Source organism: Rhinolophus sinicus, chromosome 4 (genome assembly GCF_057876585.1).
Source record: "Rhinolophus sinicus isolate RSI-liver-muscle chromosome 4, RSI-T2T, whole genome shotgun sequence".
In the NCBI taxonomy this organism is placed as follows: Eukaryota; Metazoa; Chordata; class Mammalia; order Chiroptera; family Rhinolophidae; genus Rhinolophus; species Rhinolophus sinicus.
In genome coordinates this window covers 63,842,714-63,865,639 of record NC_142504.1, presented here as the reverse complement: position 1 = coordinate 63,865,639, position 22,926 = coordinate 63,842,714, and the positions used below count along the sequence as shown (strand labels likewise).

At 40.1% G+C, this 22,926-nt stretch overlaps 1 protein-coding gene across 3 annotated transcripts in view; it reads left to right on the top strand.

Moving 5' to 3' along the window:
- SEH1L (SEH1 like nucleoporin) overlaps positions 1 to 22,926 on the top strand; it is a 37,574-nt gene that overhangs the window by 8,245 nt on the left and 6,403 nt on the right. For all 3 annotated transcript variants that reach the window (XM_074340415.2, XM_019718226.3, XM_019718227.3), the window contains exons 3-5: positions 473 to 619; positions 8,678 to 8,889; positions 18,778 to 18,876. In XM_074340415.2, the coding sequence (XP_074196516.1) occupies positions 473 to 619; positions 8,678 to 8,889; positions 18,778 to 18,876 (458 nt within the window). The remainder of the gene's footprint in view (positions 1 to 472; positions 620 to 8,677; positions 8,890 to 18,777; positions 18,877 to 22,926) is intronic.

Below are 22,926 nucleotides of genomic sequence, written 5' to 3'. Positions count from 1 at the left end.
TTGATATCAGAATGATGTAAGAATTTTGTTTCTCCAGTTTCTGTATAATGTTAGGCTTTTGAAGCAAATTTGATCAGTCTTATTTATTTTAATAGGTGGATGTTTACTGTACAGATAATGTGCAACTATAAAAATTAGTGGACTGGTAGAATCTGTTTAAAAGCTTGTTCTGGCTAAACTCTGAAGCAGGTCTCTAACTATTAGCACTGGAAGACGTCAACTTTATCCAGCTAGATTTTTCTTTATTAGTAAAATGTTAGAAGAACTTGATTCCAGAAGGGCTCCAATGCTAAATATAGAATATGTTGAAGTTAAAAAGTTCTAGAATTTAACTTTCTATTTAAATGTTAAATTTAATAGCTTTCTCCTTTTACTGAAGTAAAAATATGTGTAATTCTGTTTCAAGTAAAATCTTATATGTGTGAAACATGAGTAAACTCAGTTTTTTGTCTTTTTGTTTTTAATTCCTTAGACGCATAGTGGATCTGTGTGGCGTGTGACATGGGCCCATCCTGAATTTGGACAGGTTTTGGCTTCCTGTTCTTTTGACCGAACGGCTGCTGTATGGGAAGAAATAGTAGGAGAATCAAATGATAAACTGCGAGGGCAGAGTCATTGGGTGAGATATTTGTTCGTTTTTGGGAAATTGGGTTGGAGAGTGGCATGAGCATCCAAGGAGCATTAGTCTTTCCAAGAAATCTTCAGGCACTTGGTAAGGTGTTACTACTCCTCTCCATGTTTACCAGTCCCATTTTTCTTTCGTCCGTATTTTTCTCCTACTTGTTTATTTAATCCTGAATTGATACCCAGGATTACCCATGACTTGTTTAATTATCTTTCATGGTGAATCCAGTGTATTTGCTTTTTTGTAGAGTACACTCTAAAATTCTTTAAAAAGTGTTTTTTCTTTTTTGTGGTTACCTTTTCTTTCTTACAAAATACACCTTTCTTTATTGGCTTCTGCTTTAACTCTAGGTCTTCCCTGATTGGGTGTTTGAATTTAGGCAAGAGCATAATGTGTTTGCTGCTCAAGTTCCTCTTCTGTCAAGTGAGAGAATTGAACTAGATTACTTTTAAGACCCATTCCAGTGTTTTCTTTTTTTTCCTCTTTATTTTTCGTAATAAATATACAGCCACAGGTATAAAATTAAAAAGGTACAGACAAATATATGCAGTGAGAACATCCTCTTCTGGTTTTTTTGTGTGTATCCTTTTGGATATACATGTATTCCATGTCTTTATAAGGACATAGATACAGTGTTTTCTTTTCTGACCAGTCCTCCCCACTGCCCTCCACACTAACTAATGCTGTCAATACTGTTTTTTCTTCTGTTGCATTTTAAAATTGTAAAATATACATAACATATTCATAATTTTAACTGTAAGCGTACAAGTTAGTGGAATTACACTCACAATGCTGTTTATACAATGCCGTGTGATATCTATACCAAAACTTTTCATCATTTTCAGCTGAACTCTGTACCATTAAATAGTACCTCCTCTTTTCCTCTCCAGCCCCTGGTAACCACTGTTCTATTTTCTGTCCCTGAATTTGACTACTCTCTGTATCTTATATAAATGGATTCATATATATTTGTCCATCAGTGTCTGTTTTGTTTTACTAAGCAGAATTTTTTTAGGGTCCGTCAAAGTTGTAGCATATATCAACTTCCTTTCATGGCTGAATAATATTCCATTGTGTGTATATGCCACATTTTGTTTATCCATTCATTTGTGGATAGACAACTGGGTTGTTTCCACCTTCTAGCTATTGTATGTAATGTTACTGTGGACATTGGTATATAGATACCTATTTGAGACCTTGCGTTTAATTATTTTGGATATATGCCTAGGAGTGGAATTGCTGGGTCATATGGTAGTTTTATGTTTAACTTCTTGAGAAACTGCTATGTAAACAGTTTTCCACAGTGGCTGCACCATTTTACATTCCCACCAGCAATGTATGAGGGTTCCAGTATCTCCACATCCTCATCAATGCTTGTTATTTTCTGTTTTTCAATTATAGCTATCTTGGTAGGTGTGGTTGTATCTCCTTGTGGGTTTTTTTTTTTTTTTTAATAAATTTTATTGCAGAATTTTGGGGAACAGCGTGTTTCTCCAGGGCCCATCAGCTCCAACTCATTGTCCTTCAGTGTAGCCGTGGAGGGTGCCGCCCAGCTCCAAGTCCAGTTGCTGCCCTCAATCTTAGCTGCAGGGGGCGCAGCCCACCACCCCATGCGGGAATCGAACTGGCAACCCTATTGTGCAGAGCTCGCACTCAAACCAACTGAGCCATCTGGCTGTGCCTCTCCTTGTGGTTTTGACTTGTAGTTCCCTAATAGTTAATGATGTTGAACATCTTTTTATGTGCTAATGGTCATTTATATATCTTGTGATATTGTGACTTATAAGAAATATCTATTTGGTCATCTGAATGACCAAATAGATATTTCTTATATTTAGCTTTCATCTATCCATGGTTCCTGATTCATGGTTCCCAAAACCCATGGCATTTCCTAAGTGTTGAGAGTGATAAAGATATCTTTTGTTATGTTAATTGACTTTTTGTAAAGCACTTAAGGATGGGTGCTAGTTGCTAGTGGAGCCTACCATGTAGTTAGAGGGTTGGAATTTTCAGTCCCACCCAGCAACCTCCAGGGACGGGGGAGGGGCCAGTGAGTTAATCAGTCATGCCTTAGTAAAGAAGCCTTCATAAAACCCAAGAGGATGAAGTTTGGAGAGCTTCCAGGTTGGTGAACACATTGACAAGATTTGGGGAGAGTGGTGTGCCTGGAGAGGGCTTGGAAGCCCTGTGTCCTTTCCCCATACCTTGCATTTCTTCCATCTGGCTGTTCCTGAATTACATCCTGGTAGGGACAGAGTCCCAGGGAGCAGTTTCCAGGCTCTTGACCTCACATGGAAAGGTGCTGGCTCGAGTAGTAGATGGCCATCAATTGTGACTAGTTGGCCATCAGCTGTGACCAGTTAGCCATTAGCCACTAATACAACTGCCGTGGCTGAGCTAGCAAGTGCGGATTGCGGCCAGCAAGTGCAGTTAGCAAGCGGATTACATTGCGGATCATGTTGATCCTACGTCCTGTGTCTTGCCTGGCCGCCACAAGACTGGGGTGCAGGAAGACCCCTTGTTGGGGTACTTGCCGATGTTTGCTTTGTCGACCAGCGGTCATCGAGAATATAGTGGTATGGCTCCCCTATCTATGGCTCCGTTGTTGTTCCTTTTTGGCCTCACCATATCCTCCGTTCACCTGCCAGGAGTGGGAGCTGAGACCCTGCATTACAATCCTTTTATAGTAAGTCAGTAATCTAGTTAGTAAAAAGCTTCACTGAGTTCTGAGAGCTGCTTTAGCAAATTAATTGAACCTGAGGAGTAGCTTGGGAGCCTCTGATTTATAGGTAGTCAGTCAGACGCACAGGAATTGCTTCTGGCATCTGAAGTTGTGGGTGGGTGGGGGTGGTATTGTAGGACTGAGACTATTAGCCTGTGGAATCTGATGCTATCTATCTCCTGGTAGATAGTATCAGAATTTAGTTGAATTCTCCTCACATCTGTTGGTATCCAAGAATTGTTTGTTGTGTGGGGGAACCTTCCCCATTGGAATTGTTACCAGAACCCTTTTACTTCTTTGGGGAAATGTCTATTCAAGTCCTTTGCCCATTTTTTACTTGGGGTGTTCGTGCTTTGCTGTTGAGTTTTAGGAGTTCTTTATATATTTTGGATATTAATCCCTCATCAGGTATATGATTTGTAGACATTTTCTCCCACACTGAGTTGCCTTTTCACTCTCTTGGTAGTTAATGTCCTTTGATGCACAAAATTTTGAAATTTTCGTGAAGTCTAATTTATCTTTGTTTTTTGTTTTTGGTGTCATTCAAGAAATCATCGCCAAATCCAATGTCATGAAGACTTTCCCCAAAGTTTTCTTTTAAGAGTGTTATAGTTTAGCTCCTACATTTAGGTCTTTGATTAATTTTGAGTTAATTTTTGTATATGGTCTAAGGTAAGGGTACAACAATTACTTAGCACTTGATATTCAGTTTTCTCCGCACTTTTTATTGAAAAGACTGTCCTTTTCCCCATTGAATGGGTTTGGCACCCTCATTGAAAATAACTTGACCATATATGGAGGGTTTATTCTCTATTCTATTTTGTTGGTTTTTATGTCTCTCCTGTTTTTATGTCTCTCCTTATGCCAATACCATACTTTTTAAATTACTATAGTGTCGTGCGGGAGACCCTGCTCGCTGTGCCATTTGTCGTGCGCGGAGGCCTTCTCGCTGCGCCATCTTTCAGGCGGGGCGGCCTGCGGGGTCTCTGCTCCCGCTCCCCACACCAGAACGCAGGATATGGTGAGGCTGAAAAGGAACACCCACGGAGCCATAGGTAGGGGAGTCATACCACTATGGTCTCACTGGAGGCTGGGCCCACCGGACGCGTGACCTGCCGTCCGCCTTTCCGCCAACCGACCGACCGACGACTCTCCTCCACTCTCTTGACTCTGTTTCTCTCTCTCGGCTCTCCTCTCCCGCTCTCCTCGGCCCTCCTCTTCCGCTCTCCTTGGCCCTCCGTAGTTGCAGCAGTTATACCAGCGGCCAATTGGCTAACCAGCCACAGCCGATGGCCATTCACCACCCGAGCCAGTACCCCTTCACGTGAGGCCGAGAGCCTGTAAACAGAGTCGTCGGTCGGTCGGTTGGCGGAAAGGCGGACGGCAGGTCATGCGTCCGGTGGGCCCAGCCTCCAGTGAGACCATAGTGGTATGACTCCCCTACCAATGTCTCCGTGGGTGTTCCTTTTCGGCCTCACCATATCCTGCGTTCTGGTGTGGGGAGCGGGAGAAGAGACCCCGCAGGCCGCCCCGCCTGAAAGATGGCGCGGCGAGAAGGCCTCCGCGCACGACAAATGGCACAGCGAGCAGGGTCTCCTGCACGACATATAGGTTTGTAGCTTGCGTGCTATTCAAATTGTTTTACAACTCTTTTTTTATGGTGGCAGGGGTTGGTCTCATTGCCTATGCACTGGGGCGTCCTTAAGCAAACAACTGCTTAAGAAGAAGAGAGAAGGGAAATTTATAGAAGTCATTTTTCTAGCAGTTTGAAATGAATCAGTTAGTGTACTATTGGTTGGATTCAGGAGTGGTGACATATAAGGGATTTTTATTTGATCTTAAAGATACGTTTATACTTAATTAACTCATTAATACATTTATTATTTCAGCATTTGTATTGGTTGATATTAATTATTCAATGGTGTTTGTAGACAAAAGTTTGCAAAGATTTTATCTTTGAGGTTTATGTAATGTTCTTTTAATATTGAGAGTCATTAAGATACATTTTGGTAACCATAGACAGTAAACTGTTATTTCTAAATTTTATTGTTGTTTTCAGTCAAAAATCATCTTATCTAGGTTCCAGAAAGGAACTTGTAAATGCTATTGTGGGGACAGAGCCCCAGAGAGTAGTTTACAGGCTCTTGGCCTCACGTGGAAAGGTGCTGGCTCGGGTAGTAGATGGCCGTCAGCTGTGGCTGATTGGCCGTCAGCTGTGGCCAGTTAGCCAATGGGCCGCTAATATAACTGCTGCGGCTACAGAGGAGGAAAGAGGAGCAGAGTCGAGAGGAGTGGAGGAGAGTCGTCGGTTGGTTGGCAGAAAAACGGACAGCAGGTCGCACGTCCAGTGAACCCAACCTCCAGTGAGACCATAGTGGTATGACTCCCGTACCTATGGCTCTGTGGGTGTTCCTTTTTGGCCTCACCATATCCTGCGTTCTTGTGTGGGGAGCCGGAGCAGAGACCCCGCAGGCCGCTCCGCACGACAAATGGCGCAGCGAGCAGGGTCTCCCGCACGACAGCTATTGTGGAATTCTGTAATTATCACAAAGCCAGCTTTGTACCATCCTCTTGGTCTCTACTAAATTCTTTCTCTTAAAAGTGGATAGTGGTGCTCCAAGTGTAGGGTTAACTGACATTTATGCTTGAGGGAAGAAGTTGCGTTCCTTCCATTTTACTGTTAAATAATTTTAATTCATTTAATTTACTGTGTCGTGTGAGGAAGCCTGCTCGCTGCGCTATTTTTCAGGCGGGGCGGCCTGCGGGGTCTCTGCTCCCGCTCCCCACACAAGAACGCAGGACATGGTGAGGCCAAAAAGGAACACCCACGGAGCCGTAGGTAGGGGAGCCATACCACCACGGTCTCACTGGAGGCTGGGCCCACCGGACACACGACCTGCCATCCGCCTTTCCGCCAACCGACCGACGACTCTCCTCCACTCTCCTCCACTCTCCTCCACTCTCCTCCACTCTCCTCCACTCTCCTCCACTCTCCTCCACTCTCCTCCACTCTCTTCCTTTCCTCTCTTCTGCTCTCCTCTTCTGCTCTCCTCTTCCGCTCTCCTCTTCCGCTCTCCTCTTCCGCTCTCCTCTTCCGCTCTCCTCTTCCGCTCTCCTCTTCCGCTCTCCTCTTCCGCTCTCCTCTTCCGCTCTCCTCTTCCGCTCTCCTCTTCCGCTCTCCTCTTCCGCTCTCCTCTTCCGCTCTCCTCTTCCGCTCTCCTTGGCTCTGCTCGGCTCCTCGGCAGTCCTTGGCTCTCCTCTGTAGCCGCAGCAGTTATATCAGCGGCCAATCGGCTAACCGGCCACAGCCGACGGCCATCCACCACCCGAGCCAGCACCCCTCCACGTGAGGCCGAGAGCCTGTAAACTACTCTCTGGGGCTCTGTCCCCACAACTGCTTTCAGGATACTTTGCAGGGCATAACTACCTATATGAAAAATCTAACGTTTTCTGGTTTAGTGACTGGCTCGATTAAAGGGAGACTATTTACATAATTTAAAGCCTACTGTCTTCTGCTATAAATGGAATAATTAATTATAGGTCATTAGTTTATTACTGATTGCCACCTATGTATGGCATTTTGCTAAGTGCTTTAGAAGAAACTGAGGCACAGATAGGTTTTAAATAACTTATTTAAGGTAATATACCTACCTAGTAAATGGCAGAGGAGTTCTGTGTGATTTTATAGCCTGTGTTCTTTCCACTGTACCATCCTTTTATTTTGGGTAGTCCCACTTTGTCTGTGGGAAATACATTCCAAGACTCCCAGTGGATGTCTGAAACTGGGTGGTACTAAACCCTATACATACTATGTTTTTTTCTTACATATATACCTATGATAAAGTTTAATTTCTAAATTATAGGTACTGCAGCACTGCAAGAGATTAACAACAATAAGAACAATTATAACAATATTCTGTTGGAGGGAAGTTGAGGAAAATTTGCTTTCATTGGCTGATATGAGTTTTTGTTTGTTAGTTTTTGTTCCTTTGTTTCCCCACGTGAGAGACTGCATGTGGGGTTCCCTCACGTGAGAGACTGCACCTGAGTTATGGTTAGCTTTTGATTAGTTTTTGTTCCTCTGTTTCCCCACGTGAGAGACTGCATGTGGGGTTCCCTCACATGAAAGACTGCATTGTGAGGTTCCCTCACGTGAGAGACTGCATGTGAGGTATTAGTTAGCTTTTAGTTAGCTTTTTGTTCCCTCACATGAGAGACTGCTTGTGTGGTTCCCTCCCCTGAGAGACTGCATGTGAGATACTGGTTAGCTTAGGTTTAAGAAAATTTGTCCCTCATCTAGTTCCCAGCAGGAGAGATACGGGATGATGTTGCTTTCTGTCTGTTTTGCCCACATCAGCAAATGACTTGGAGAAGTAACTAAGTTATATCAGAATGACGTGACAGGCATATTGCCAGGCTTTGGAAGGCCTTGGGCCAATGGTCCCAGGTGAGAACAGTAATTATTATTTGTCCGAATTAGCTGGGTCTTCAGCCAGATAAGCAATATTTTTTTCTCACAGTGACTGCCGATCCCTCCTGGAACTGGCCATTCCTTGAGAGGGAGGCAGGAACAAGGAGCTTGGCTCTAGTGTACATCTGAAAAAAAAGGAGATATAAGACAGACCTCGGTTGGCAGTGTGTTTGTCATCCATCTTTGGTGATTCTTTTTTTCATCATGCTAGCATTCTTGGGAACTAGCAAGCAGCAGTAGGAGACGCCTGAGTCTCTCTCAGCTGCAGACCAGGCAAGGTTTTGATTCCTGACTGTTCTAGTGTTTTTTCCTATGGTTTGGTGAGCTTCTTTGGCATCTTTTAGTCTTAACCACCTTTACTTTCTGTCATTAGCATATTCTATTAATTGCCTTTGTCTTTTGCTATTGCATATTGCTAAATAGATTGATTAGATATTGCTAAATAAAATCATTAGTTCCACTCTAGCGTGTTCATCCCTATCTTTTCCCTGATTGTCATTACAACTGTAATAAAGGTTATGTGAATGTGGTCTTGCTCTCAAAATACCTTACTGTATTATACTCACTCTTCTTGTGATGATGTGTGATACAACACAGTGTCTACATGATGAGATAAAGTCAGGTGGATATACTGGACAAAGGGATGATTCATGTCCTGAGCCGGACGGTGAGAGAGTTCATCATGTACTCAGAATGGCATGCAATTTAAAACTTATGAATTGTTTATTTCTAGAATTTTCCATTTAATGTTTTTCGACTGTGGTTGACTGCTGGTAACTGAAACCACAGAAAGTAAAATTGGAGATAAGGGAGGGAGCTACTGTATATAATTTAAATTGTTAAAATTTTTTTTTTTCAGGTTAAGAGGACAACTCTAGTGGATAGCAGAACATCTGTTACTGATGTGAAATTTGCTCCTAAGCACATGGGTCTTATGTTAGCAACCTGTTCAGCAGATGGCATAGTAAGAATATATGAGGCACCAGATGTCATGAATCTCAGCCAGTGGTCTCTGCAGCATGAGATCTCATGTAAACTAAGCTGTAGTTGTATTTCTTGGAATCCTTCCAGGTAAGCTTACACAGCAAAGTTTTGATAATGTAATCCTAGTAAAACGGTAATTTTTAAGGTAAGCATTTGATGGTTTATTTTCTTAAAAATGCTTTTCTTAAATAGTCATGTTTATTATTTAATATTTTTTTATTTTTAAATTACAGCTGACATACAATATTATTAGTTTCAGGTGTGCAACATAGTGATTAGACATTTGTATAACTTATGAGATGATCACCCTGATGAGCCTAGTACCCATCTGACACCATACATAGTTATTACAATATTATTGACTAGATACCTTATGCTGTACTTTACATCCCCATGACAATTTTCTAACTACCAATTTGTACTTCTTAATATCTTCCCCTTTTTCACCCATCCTCTGAACCCCTTCCCATTTGGCATCCCTCAAAGTGTTCTGTGTATCTATAAGTTTGTTTCTGTTTTTTGTTTGTTTTATTTTGTTCTTTAGAGTCCACATATAAGTGAAATGAATGGCATTTGTCTTTCTCTGTCTGACTCCACTCAGCATACCCTCTAGGTCCATCCATGTTGTTGCAGATAGCAAGATTTCATCTCTTTTTTTATTTTTATGGCTGAGTGATATTCCATTGTATATACGTACCCCCCCCCCTTTTTTTTTTAATGAGGGCGCAGCTCAAAGTGGCCCATGTGGGGAACGAACCAGCAACCTTAGTGTTAGTAACAATGCACTCTAATCAAATAAACTAATAGGCCGCCCTGTACCTTCTCTTCTTTATCCATTCATTTATTAATGGGCACCCAGGTTGCCTCCATATCTTGGCTATTGTAAATAATACTGCAGCGAACATAAGGATGTACGTGTCCCTCTGAAGTAGTGTTTTGGGTTTCTTTGGATAAATAACCAGAAGTGCAATTACTGGGTCCTTTGTCTCTTGTTACAGTCTTTGTTTTAAAGTCTATTTTGTGTGGTATAAATAATTGCTACTCCAGCTTTTTCTTTTTGTTTCCATTTTCATGAAACATCTTTTTCCATCTCTTTATTTTCAATCTGTGTGTGTCTTTCGATCTGAAGTGAGTCTCTTGTAGAAAGCTCATGAAAGGGTCTTGTTTTCTTATCCATTTAGCCTCCCTGTGTCTTTTGATTGGAGCATTTAATCCATTTACATTTAAAGTAATTGTTGATAGATATGTAGTTACTGCCATTTTATTCATATTTTTTATTTCTTTTTTCTTCTTAAAGAAGTCCTTTTAACATTTCTTGTAATACTGGTTTGGTGGTGATGAACTCCATTAGTTTTGTCTTATCTGGGAAGCTCTTTAGTTGTCCTTCAATTATAAATGATAACTTTGCGGGGTAGAATAATCTTGGTTGTAGGTCCTTGCTTTTCATACTTTGAATGTTTTGTGTCAGTCCGTTTTGATCTGCGAAGTTTCTGTTGAGAAATCAGGTGTCAGTCTATGGAAGCTTCCTTGTAGGTAACAAACTGCTTTTCTCTTGCTGCTTTTAAGATTCTCTCTTTGTCTTTATTTAACCTTTGGCATTTTAATTATGATGTGTCTTTGTGTGGGACTGTTTGGGTTCATCTTTGGGACTCTTTGGTCTTACATGTCTATTTCCTTCGCCACATCAGAGAAGTTATCCATCATTATGTCTTCAAATAGATTTTCAATTCCGTGCTCTTTCTCCTCTCCTTGTGGTACCCGTATGACGTGAATATTGGTATGCTTGGTGTTGTCCCAGAGGCCCCTTAAACTATCCGTATTTTTTTGTATTCTTTTTTCTTCTTGCTATTCTGATTGGGTGTTTTCTGATAACTTTTTTTTTTTTTTTTTTAATATTTTATTGGGGAATGGGAACAGGACTTTTATTGGGGAACATTGTGTACTTCCAGGCCTTTTTTCCAAGTCAAGTTGTCCTTTCAATCTTAGTTGTGGAGGGTGCCGTTCAGCTTCAAGTTGTTGTCCTTTCAGTTTTAGTTGTGGCAGGCACAGCTCAGCTCCAGGTCCAGTTGCCGTTGCTAGTTGCAGGGGGCACAGCCCACCATCCCTTGTGGGACTCGAGGAATTGAACCGGCAACCTTGTGGTTGAGAGCCAGCGCTCCAAACAACTGAGCCATCCAGGAGGCAGCTCAGCTCAAGGTGCTGTGTTCAATCTTAGTTGCAGGGGGCAGAGTGCACCATCCCTTGTGGGACTTGAGAAGTTGAACTGGCAACCTTGTGGTTGAGATCCCACTGGCCCATGTGGGAATCTCACTGGCAGCCTTAGGAGTTAAGAGCATGGAGCTCTAACCGCCTGAGCCACCGGGCCGGCCCCTGTGATACTTTCTAAATCACTGATTCGATCATCTGCTTCACCTAATCTGTTGATTCACTCTAATATATTCTTTATTTCAGTTATTGTATTCTTCATTTCTGACTGGTTCTTTTTTATGTTTTCTAGTTCCATTTTTATATTTCCTGTCTCTTTATTGAAGTTCTCCTTGAGATTATTGAACAGCCTTATAACCAGTGTTTTGAACTCTGCATCTGTTAGTTTGGTTGTCTCCATTTTATTTAGGTCTTTTTCTGGAGCTTTGTTCTGTTCTTTTATTTGGGATATGTTTCTCTGTCTCCTCATTTTGGCTGCCTCCCTCTGTTTGTTTCTATGTATTAGGTAGAGCTGTTATGTCTTCTGGTCTTAGTAGAGTGTCCGTATGTAGTGGGTGTCCTACAGGGCCGAATGGTGCAGTGTCCCTGGTTACCTGAGCCAGGTACTACAAGTGTGTCCCTTCTGTGGAATGTATGTGTATTTGAGCCTTGGTTGCTGTTTTTATGTCAGTGGGAGGGATTCACCCGTAGGCTGATTGGTTGTGAGGACTGCCTATGACTGCAGTGGAGGAGCTGTTGTACAGGGCCTAACCCTATGGAGCAGGAATTGTTTTGGCATGCTCTGGTGCCTGCCCAGTTGGCCCTTTCGGTGTGTCGTCTCAGGAGGCAGCCGAGTGGTGCTCTGTTTCTGTCTGAAGCCTGCCATTGGGTGTTTTGGCCCTGGCAGATGGGCCTCCTGGGAGGGGCCCCACTACAAGCCAAGTTCAGCCTCAGCCTGTGCCCTGCCCTGGGGCCATCTGGCATGAGTCACAAAGCCATGTGCAGATGGCTGACACCTGCACTGGGTTGGAAGTGCCTGGGAGAGACTAAACTCCAAACTGAGGCTGGCTGCTGCTAGTTCCGGGCGTGGGGTTGTTTAGCAAGAAATGGGGCATGCTGAGGACAGGTGCTGCTTGTTTGGGGTTTTTGAACCTTTGAGAGGTTTTGGGAACGTCTGAAGCATGAGCCAAGACAGGTTGTACGTATGGAAAAGCCACTGCATGAGGCTTGGATGGGCCAACAAGTTGGGTAGGGTGGGGTCTCAGAGAATCACCTGGGCAGGGTGATGTTAGCTAGGTTGATCGAGACTCAGATATGGCAGTTGCCTGTGTCTGTATGAGGTCAGACAATTAAGTTCACCAACTCATCCTAGAAAAAGTGCTACATACCTCATTGCTGAATATCACTATGGTCACCTTCGAAGTACTCCTCTTGGGAAGCTATGCACTAATGCCAACACCTTGTCCACCCTTCAAAGCAATTTTGGAACTCTTTTTTCTGGAATGGCCATCAGAGCTGTCATCGTATTATTCTTGATGTCCTGAATGTCATCCAAATGTCTTCCTTTCAGTAGTTCCTTTATCTTCAGGTAAAGAAAGAAGTCATTGGAGCCAGATCAGGTGAGTAAGGAGGGTGCAATACAGTTAATTTGTTTAATGGCTAAAAACTCCCTCATAGACAGTACCATGTGAGCTGGTGCATTGTCATGATGTAAGAGCCATGAATTGTTGGCGAAAAGTTCAGGTCGTCTAACTTTTTCATGCAGCCTATTCAGCACTTCCAAATAGTAACCTTGGTTAACTGTTTGTCCAGTTGGTACAAATTCATAATGGATAATCCCTCTGATACCAAAAAAAGGTTAGCAACATCGTTGCAACAAGTTGGATTGTCAGAACAACTTAATTGTCAGAACTCAGAGGAAAGGGCTCAACAAAGGAAGAATTGCTTCTGCTAGCATTTCTGTCTGGGAGGAGGCTGCTCCTCCAGCCCTTGCTGTGAAGCCAGACAATTGTTTGGTTCCTTCCTGTATGTCTCTCTTGCCTTTGGAGCTGCTGCCCCAGTGCTGGAGCTCAGAGCAAGTGAGTCTGTCAGCAAGTAAGTCCATGTGCAGGCCCTTTAAGAGGAATTCCTGGGACTCCAGCAGCCCTTCCTCTCACACAGCCACAGTCTTCATTGGTTTTTACAGCCAGAAGTTGTCAAACTTCTCTTCCTGTCACTGGAGTACTGGGCTGGGGAGCCTGGTGTGTGGCTGAGACTCCTTGCTCCTCAGGGGGGACCTGCAAAGCTGAGATATCCCTCCTAATTTTTAACCTCTACACACTGGTGCAGGACCTGCCCATTCTGCGTTTTCGCCCCTCTTACCAGCCTGAATGTGGCTGCTTCTGTATATCCTAGTTGTAGGACTTCTGTTCACCTAGATTTCAGGGGATTCTTAATGATGGTTGACCTCTAGTTTAGTTGTAATTTTGATATACTGTAGTTTAGTTGTAATTTTGATGTGGTCATGAGAGGAGGCAAGCACAGCATTTACCTACGCTGCCATCTTGACCGGAAATCCTCATTTTCATTATTTTAAATAAAATTTATATGTAGAATAAAAGTTTTCCCTTCTCCACCCTGCCTCATCCCCCTATTTCTACTGCACAGAAGCAGCCAGGCATTTGAAATACTTTGGTGCATACCTTCTGGACTTTTTCTATGAATATACAAATAAATATTTCATGTATTTATAAACACAAATACCTGCAAATATACACAGATATATACTATTGTGTACAGGTAAACATAAAGCTCATAGACATTTATAGACCTAAATTTTCCTTCCTTGCAGTTGCCGTTTTCACTTAGAAATACATTGTGAGCATTTTCCTGTATATTAGTACACCTGGTCCGGCCTACCTTATTCCTTTAACTGATATATGAATGTAACTGTTAAGACTACACCATAATTACTTTTCATTAAACTATTTTAAAACATTAAAGGAATAATGAATCGGTAAAAAAAAAATTTCAAATAACCTAGAAGAATACAAAATGAAAAATAAAAGTTCCCTTACCTCCTAAAAACAAATGCTATTAATAGTGCTGTTTTTAGATTTTACTTCTGGTAATCAGTATTTTGTTTTTAAATGATTTATATCTCTGGTTCTTGCTGTGTATCTATAGTAACTATATGAAAGGTGAATTTAGCACATTTACAAAGCTTTCTGTTTCTCAGGGTGTCACTAGACATCTTATTTGTGGAAATGTTGATAACTGTTTTAGTTATATTGGTAATATAATTTCAAATGATGTATTTCTCTACATAGTGATTTATCAATTTTTAGAGTATAATGACTTACCTTTTAAAAAAAGGAAATTGGCTTATTTTGCTTCTACCTCACATTTACCCTTCCATTTCCTGATGTTTTGTTTGTATACTGGCAAGATTTATAAGTTTTATTTACATTCTGTCATTTAATATATTTGTAAGTTTTTTTTCCTTTTGACTACAAGTTGATTCCAAAAATTAAGCAGCAACCAAATTTACAATATCAGATTACGTAAATATTCATTGTAGCTACAAATCTAATGGATTTCATGAAAACTTGTTCACACAGAATAATCTGGTGTTAACTTCTGATGGATGCTTTTTTTTTCTTTCTTGATTCCTTTACTTCTGGGTTATACTTGCTTGTCATAATTTTTATATCATGTGTTACCTTTAGATTTTTCTTGTTTTTCATTTTGATTGCGCACCTCCTAAAATAATTTTTTTTTCATACGGGATGGATGGCAAACTCCTTGAATTCTAATATCGCTGAAAATGTCTTCATGATATGCCATTCTTAATTGTAGTTTGGTTAGTTTTAGAGTTCTAAGTTCAAAGTGTAAGAATTTCGAAGCTATTGTTCTTGAATCTTGTTAACTTAAGGTGTTGTCAATGAGAAGTCCAAGATCATTATGGTGCTGGTTCTTTAGTATGTAGCTTGTTCTTTCTCAAAGTTTTTAGGATTTTGTCTTACTATGAGCTCTATCGCAAATATATTCTCCTAGTTTGTGGCTTGTTATTTCGACACTATGATGACTGCATAGTCAACAGAAAGTTCTGAAATTTAAAATAGCCACATTTATAAGTCATTCTTATATTGTTACAGTGCTTTTTGTGTTTTGAGAAATTCTTCCCCCACCTTGAGATTGTCAAGTTTATCCTGAACGGTTGTTGGTTTTGCCTTTCACATTTAGGGCATTAAACATTCTGGAATTGCTGTGTATGTGGTTTGACGTAGTAGAATTCTAAAATTTAACCAGGATGTTTTAGGTAATTTTTCTTTAAAACATTTTTTAGGGAAAATTTCAGATATACCACAAGTAATAGTAGAATTATAATAGATCCTCAAATAGCCATCACCCAGTTATAATAACTCAAAGTTACTCTTGTTTTATATATACATGCCTTTTTTGCTCACCCCTCCCCCGCCCCCCCAAAAATACCATTAAAGTAAATGTAGACATACACTATTAACTGTTGGTCATTTTTGAGTCATCCTGCTTGATGGTTAGTGGTCCTTCTCAAAAATAAAAGTTCTTGTTTCAAATTGAGGATTTCTTGTGATTCTTTGATACTTTATTATCTTAATTTTCTCTTTCTGAAACTCACTTTCAGTGATTCCTGGATTGTCTCTACATTTCATTAAAATTGTTTGGAGATTTCTACTCTGTGTCCCAGATCTCCAACTTGTTCTCCATGTACACATTTTATACCATCCATTGATTGTTTTGGGGGATGTGGTGGAGGATTGGCAATCATTTTTAATTAAGAAGTGTTTCTTTTTCTCTGATTACTCCTTCACCAATACAAAGCACAAAAATGTAGAAAGTGTGGTGTAAATAGAGTGCAAAAGAGACACTTGTGTTCAGTATAAGAGCTGAAACAAGAAGGCAGAGCCTCCCCTTGTTCTACCTCAGCATGGAATGTGTATGTCAGGCGACTCAAATTTTTTAGAGCTACTTCAGGCATATTCATGAATGAGTATGAAAACCCCAAGTATTGGATTTTTGGGGTTACAAATAAATTTTAGTATGCAGGTCAATTTACAAACATAGAATCTGCAAATGATGAGGATGGGCTATATCTATTTTCTCAAAGGTCTGTATACTCATATGTTGGTCTTTATCTTTACTCTTCCTTAAATATGTGTTAGTCTTTGCTTATGTATTATATTTATAAACAAGAGACTATTACAGCTAATAGAGAAAACTGGTATTTCTTCTGTTAGGTGCTCTGTTTTCTTAAACAGCTCACTATTTTACAAAGGGAGTTGGCTGAGTTTCATCTAAGTAGGTGGAGTGGGTTCACAGGGTTTCTCTGTAGTGAGTGTAGACAAAGAGGGAACTGGCAGGATTGGGGTATCCCCAAATTGCCAAAGTCAGGAGGACTAGACTTTGGAGATGGAACACTTTAATGTATTTTGTTCCTTCTTGTCCCTTTCCTTGCCAATTTTGGAGTACTATTTTATTTCAAGTTGTTATCTCTCTCCAAAGTTCTAAATCATTTTACTAAGATCCCTCCTCCAACTTTTTTTAGCCTAGAATAGAATCAGCTGCAAGCCTTGGGGGATCTTCTGATTGCAGTTCTTTAAATGAATCACTTCATAATTGTCCCATGACTCATTCCTGTTCTTTGCATTTGTTGATTGGAGGTTGGAGCTTCTGGAATTTCCTCCTTACTAATGCATTTTTTCTGTCTGATCTTCTGCTTCCTGTCTTTTTGGAATTCTTCCAAGTTTCTTGATTTCTGAAGGCACACTGATTTCTGGCACTGTTGTGGTGTTATTCTTTCATCATTTCCATGGGACCTTAGGAGGGAGGGGAAAGACATGAAGGTGCAGTCCACTATTGTAAAGAGAGCCAGGTGGTTTTTCTCACTGTTTAGGTTTGAGTCATATTTGTAAAATGATCTAAAATGTGAACATGTTATTTCTGGATGTACAAATGAGGTAATCCTGAATTCCGTTATCTAGATGTTTTATAATTTGATTTAAAAATGTCGGGGTGGTGAACACACAAGGTGATATATAGATGATGTATTACAGAATTGTACACTTGAAACCTATGTAACTTTACTAACCATTGCCACCCCAATGAACTTTAGTAAAAAAAATGTTTTAAAATACATTTTCAGTAATTTTAGAATATGTTAGTGTAAATGTACTTTTGGTCCTTGCTCAGATATTTAACATTTTAAAAACAATGAGTTATTTTTATAGGACATTTAAAAAGATAGCTTGTGAGATACTGAAACTACTGTGGAATTTACATCTCTTTTAATGGCCAAGAATTATAAATAACTTGTAATTTTATTTTATTACTATAGCACTTTGCAATTTACCTGATATTTTTCTTAGAGTAGATGATGTGGGGGAGGAACGAACTTTCCTCTACCCTCAAGGTTCTTCTGGCTGGTCTAATAATCAAATAGACGTGAGACGGATTAAGATTAGCAAGAGAAAATAACCAGATTTAATACATACATATGTATGGGAACCCTGCATATATGAGAATCACAGACCCCACATGCATGAGAGGTTCAGAGATAGAAAGGGAACATGGATAGGTAAAACATAGAGCTAGGGATGAGATAAGGTGCCTTGGGGCCTTCAAAAGATCAATGTAGGATAAGAAGAGCAGACCTTTAGTAAATAGAAGTTTGCCCTCTTGTGTAGATATGTCAAAAGAAGTTATCTCTGATGATCTGTTATGGACAAGGCCTCTAATTCAAATTCTTCTAGGTAATTGGGGTGAGGGGGCCAGAAGTTTCTCGTAAACCTGAGGCTAAAGTTGCCTTTAGCTCAAAACAATCTGCATACCACAGTGGCACATCTTGGGGTGACTTGTTCTGGACCCCACAGTGACTCGATTCATTATCAGAAATTTTAGTGATAAAGAACAATCTTGGTTTTTTTTTTTCCATTACCTTTTGTTTTCAACTTTATGAGTTGGCAGATCAACTCGTAAGGGTTAAACAAGGGTGTCATATTCACAGAGATATTACTTAATCTGGATAAGGGAGGCAAAGGAAATCAATATCTAGGTAATCAGGCATAGAAACAAACAAAAAAAAACACATTTAACCTAGAGTTTAGTAGAGTTCGTTTTCCTACTGCTTATCTCTTGCCTTTTAAAATGAGTCTAGAGAAGAGACTGATGTGGGGAGCATGCCTTCCTGAGGGGTGGTCTTTTTCTGTTTTTCTTCCTTCAGGGTTTTGAAACTTTGTACAAAGCACTTAAAATCTTTTCGTCCTGAATTTGATCACCATACGGTTACTTCTCATTCCATAGTTAATGACGAAATCTTTCAAGAAGAAAAATTTGAAGACCTTGTAGGTGGTTTTTTCTTTTTTTAATCTATTGAGTGATGGGGCTGCCGGTTAGCTCAGTTGGTTAGAGTGTGGTGCTGGTATCACCAAGGTTACTGGTTTGATCCCTGCATGGGCCAATTAGCTGCGCCCTCCTTAAAAAAAAAAAATATCTATTGAATGTTTGATACCTTTTCTTTTGGGAAAACTGCTTTCTTTCTCAACTATAAGTAAATGTGGTGAAAACAATGCAATGGTATCCTCAGTTCCCGTGTTGATCATTCTGAAGGACACACCCTTCCAAGGTGTTGTCTCTGTTGGATGTATGGCAGGGATTTAATCACAGTAGTGTCTTGCTGACTTGGTTGTAGAGCTGCTTGATGCCAGTTTTAAAAAATTCTCTGAATTAAATGTATGTTAATTTAATCATGGAAATATTTTTACTCATTTTTAGCTCTCGTGCTCATTCCCCCATGATAGCTGTAGGAAGTGATGACAGTAATCCAAGTGCAATGGCCAAGGTTCAGATTTTCGAATATAATGAGAACACCAGGTCAGTACTGTTTTGGTTTTAAAATTGTTCCAAATTGCATTTAATTTTTTAAAATGTTATTTCTTTATTCATTAACTGAATTATGCCTTAGTCATTACATATTTACTGATTTCCTATGATATGCCATGTTCTGTGATAGGCTATGATGATATAAAATTGAATGATATAGAGGACAAGGTAATTGCTTATCCAGCATGTACCATTTTGCAGTGAAAACAAACAAAAAAATTAAAAAATGGTGATTAATTTTATAATCTGGGAGAATCAGTATGTTAAGAGTTTACACCAGGGAGGAGGTGGCAATAAGTTCTACCAAAAGAAGACCTATAGGATGAGAAGAAGTTAGCCAGACAAAGAGGGTAAAACATTTCAGACAGAGAAAACTGCATGTGATAAGGTCCATGAACAAGAGAGAACCAATGTATATTTTTACTGTGGTTGGAATGTAATAGGCAAAAGGAAGTGTGAGAAATATGCAAGGCTTATATCTGCAAGATCTAGTGTTCAGTGTTTAGGTTTTTTTCCTAAGAGTAATATGAAGCCACTGACAAGTTTTTAAGTTGGGGAATAACAGGATCAAATGATACTTTAATTTTTCCATAGATGTGGAAGGAAGGGAACATGGAAGGGAACATGATTGGTTTCAGGGCTAGGATGCTGGTATAATAGTCCAGGTGGGAAATTATAATGGCTTTGGAATGGAGTAGTGGCAGTGGGGATTGAGAGAAGTAGACGATTTGAGAATATAAGAAGTAGTATCAGTAGGATCTGGTGATTTATTGAATATAGGAGGTGAAGAAGAAGGGGAGAGCTATCGAGATGATTTACAAGGGTGTGGCCAATGAATAATGTGTAATTTGTTGAGATAAGGAACTCTGGAAACGGCAAATTTGGGTAGAGTGTAGCAACATGTGAAGAAAAATTTAGTTTTGGTCATGTTGAGATAACTGTAATACCTCTGAGAGCCATAAGCATTGTGTCAGAAGTGTATTCTGAGTCTTATAGGAGAAAAGAGCACCCATCAGGTGACAGGGTAGGCTTCAAATGTGCTAGACAGAATTCTTAGGTTTAGTAGTCAGATATTGGGTGGGGCCAGAAGTAGAAGAGAAGAACTAGTATAATTCCCATGAGCTCTGCAATTCAGAATGTTACTACTTGGGTTTTTATACCTGCCGTGTACCTTCCTAGATTCTTGATTTTTTAGAGAAACTCTGTCTGTGGTGCTGTCCAGTAGAACTTGCTGTGATGATGGAAATGGTCCATATCTGCACATCTAATGCAGCGGCCATTAGCCATATGTGGCTATTGAAACTTAAATGTGGTTATTTGCAACTGAGAAACTGAATTTGTTTTTTATCAATTTAATTTTAAATAGGCACGTGTGGCTAGTGGCTGTTGTTTTGGCCACCACACTTCTAGAATATAGAAACCTTCCTCTAGAATTCCTTTTAAGCCATCAAAGTTATGAACTACATTAATAGCACTTTTTTTTTTTTTTTTAATTGGGGAAGGGGAACAGGACTTTATTGAGGAACAGTGTGTACTTCCAGGACTTTTTTTCCAAGTCAAGTTGTTGTCCTTTCAATCTTTAGATGTGGAGGGTGACATTCAGCTTCAGGTTGTTGTCCTTTCAGTCTTAGTTGTGGAGGGCGCAGCTCAGCTCCAGGTCCAGTTGCTGTTGCTAGTTGCAGGGGGTGCAGCCCACCATCCCTTGCGGGATTCAAACTGACAACCTTCTGGTTGAGAGCCCACTGGCCCATGTGGGAATCGAACCGGCAGCCTTCGGAATTAGGAGCATGGAGCTCCAACCGCCTGAGCCACCGGGCCAGCCCTAATAGCACTTTTTAAAGAGTCTTCATGAAGAGCTAATTTTGTTAATTTTTTTCACCCTTCATTTCTTTCATTCATTCAGCTGAACAGAATGAATAATGAGCCATATATCTAAAACTTAAAAGATGGACCATTTCTAAAGCATCGGAAAATAAGTATTTCATCAATAAGATTTGAGTAAAGGGATAAAGAACTTGCATTTAGTTCTAAAAGAAAATACAGGGCAGGTAGAAAGTATCTAAATACTTTAAAAAATCCAGTGATAAAGGTAATCTGAGGTTGCGTGTGAGTCTCTTAGCTAGGAGAATAAATCCAGATTAGGAGCTGGATCCCTTATGTTATCTCATATAATAAGGGCCTGGCTACGGAGAAGTTCTGGGGTTAGTTAAGTGGCTCAGTTGCTCAGTGATGATGTCAAGGGCCTTAGTATTTTCCACTTTTTTTGCTGTCATCCTTAGTGTGTTGGTGACAGCTCCTTCTTAGGATCATAAGAGTTCCAGGTTTCACGTGCAGATACAAAGAAGGGCTTTTTTTTTACACGAATCTTTTTGTATTAGGAAGAGAAAAACTTTCGTAGAAACTTTCATTGGGTCCTGCTGGCAAGAATTGGGTCACTTAACCCATGCTTTAGCTGCAAGGGAGTCAGTATGCATCTGGCAATTTTCTGTGTCTGGAATAATGGGGAAGTGGCATTGGGTAGGTAACAGTGCGTGCGTGCGTGCGTGCCTGCGTGCGTGCGTGCGGTGTGGGGAGGGATTGACTTAGAAAGTTACTAGACCTTTTTGAGAATTGAGCTATTTTGGGGTTTTTTTAGTCTTATTCCTTGAAGTTTGAGTTGTTTGACGGTTCTTAGTAGATTGAACATGGTACATGGAGCATATGTGATAGTGTACTATGAAGCATTCAGTTACTGATACCTAATTGTTCTTTTTGTAAGAAGTACACAGGAAACACTTGTCAAATTAACCAGGATTGGATATTTTTATTTCTATTGGTGAATGAAAATACTAAAATAGACCTCGCCTTGATAATAATACAAGTGCCCTGCATTTATATAGGTTACAGTGCACTTTCACATGTATTATGAAATTGAATGCTAACAGCCATCTTATGAGTAGGACAGGTAGCTTTTATTAATACCATTTTACAAACGAAGAAAGTGAGACCAACAAAATAAAATGAGGTCAAATAGAGGAGTCAAGACCACATAGAAGAAACAAGGGTATAGATGAGATTGTTCAGGGTGATCATACAGGGTGAGAAGAGGTCAAGAAGGGACCCTTGATGCACATACTAGCTTGGAAATATTTCAGAAAGGAAGGCCATGAAGAGAATGCTGGGAACACCAGTATTTCAGAGGGTGGAAAGGTGAGATAGGTGTTTCAGAGGCTGGAAAGGTGAGATGGGGACAGACATCTCTCTAATGCCCCTCTCCAACAGACAGTGCTTCAGTACTGTCCATATAATCAGTTGAAGACATAGAAAATTTGATCTGCTATCTCCTTCAGTATCTTCCTATTCTCTATTTGCAGATCTAAAAATAGAATTGTAAGGATGAAATAGACATTGGTATCGCTTCCTTTATCACCATGTAAAAACTCAATTCCTGCTGTTATGAGCTTTACGTTTTTATTTACACTCAAATACTAACGAAATTCAATTAACATCTTTTCTTAAAAAAGATACTAATGGCTAATCGAGATCCCATTCCCATTTTTGTTCAAGTATCTTAAGCTAAACTTAAAGAAAAACACCTGGGAGATTATGTAAGTTTCCTAGGGCTGCAGTAATAAATCATCACTACAATGTGGTGGCTTAAAACAAATTTATTCTCACAGTTCTGGAGGCCACACATCTGAAATCAAGGTGTTGTCAGGACTTTGCATCTTCTGGTGGTGGCTCCAGGAGTTCTTAATGTGTGGCATCTAACTCCAGTGTCTGCCTCTGTCGTCATATAGCCTTCTCTATGTCGCTGTTTCTCTTCTCTGTCTTTTTTAAGAGCACTGAACTAAACCCAGGGTTTGTTCTTATCCTAAGATCCTTAATTATGTCTGCAAAGATCCTTTTTCCAAATTAGGTGACATTGACAGTTTTGGGTGTTAGGACTTAGACATACTACATACTGCAGAGGTAAACACTACTTCATTGTGAGCAATTTATAAAAAAATTGAGGCACCTCAACATGTGGATTTTTAAATTTTTTATTTCTGGAATTTTTAA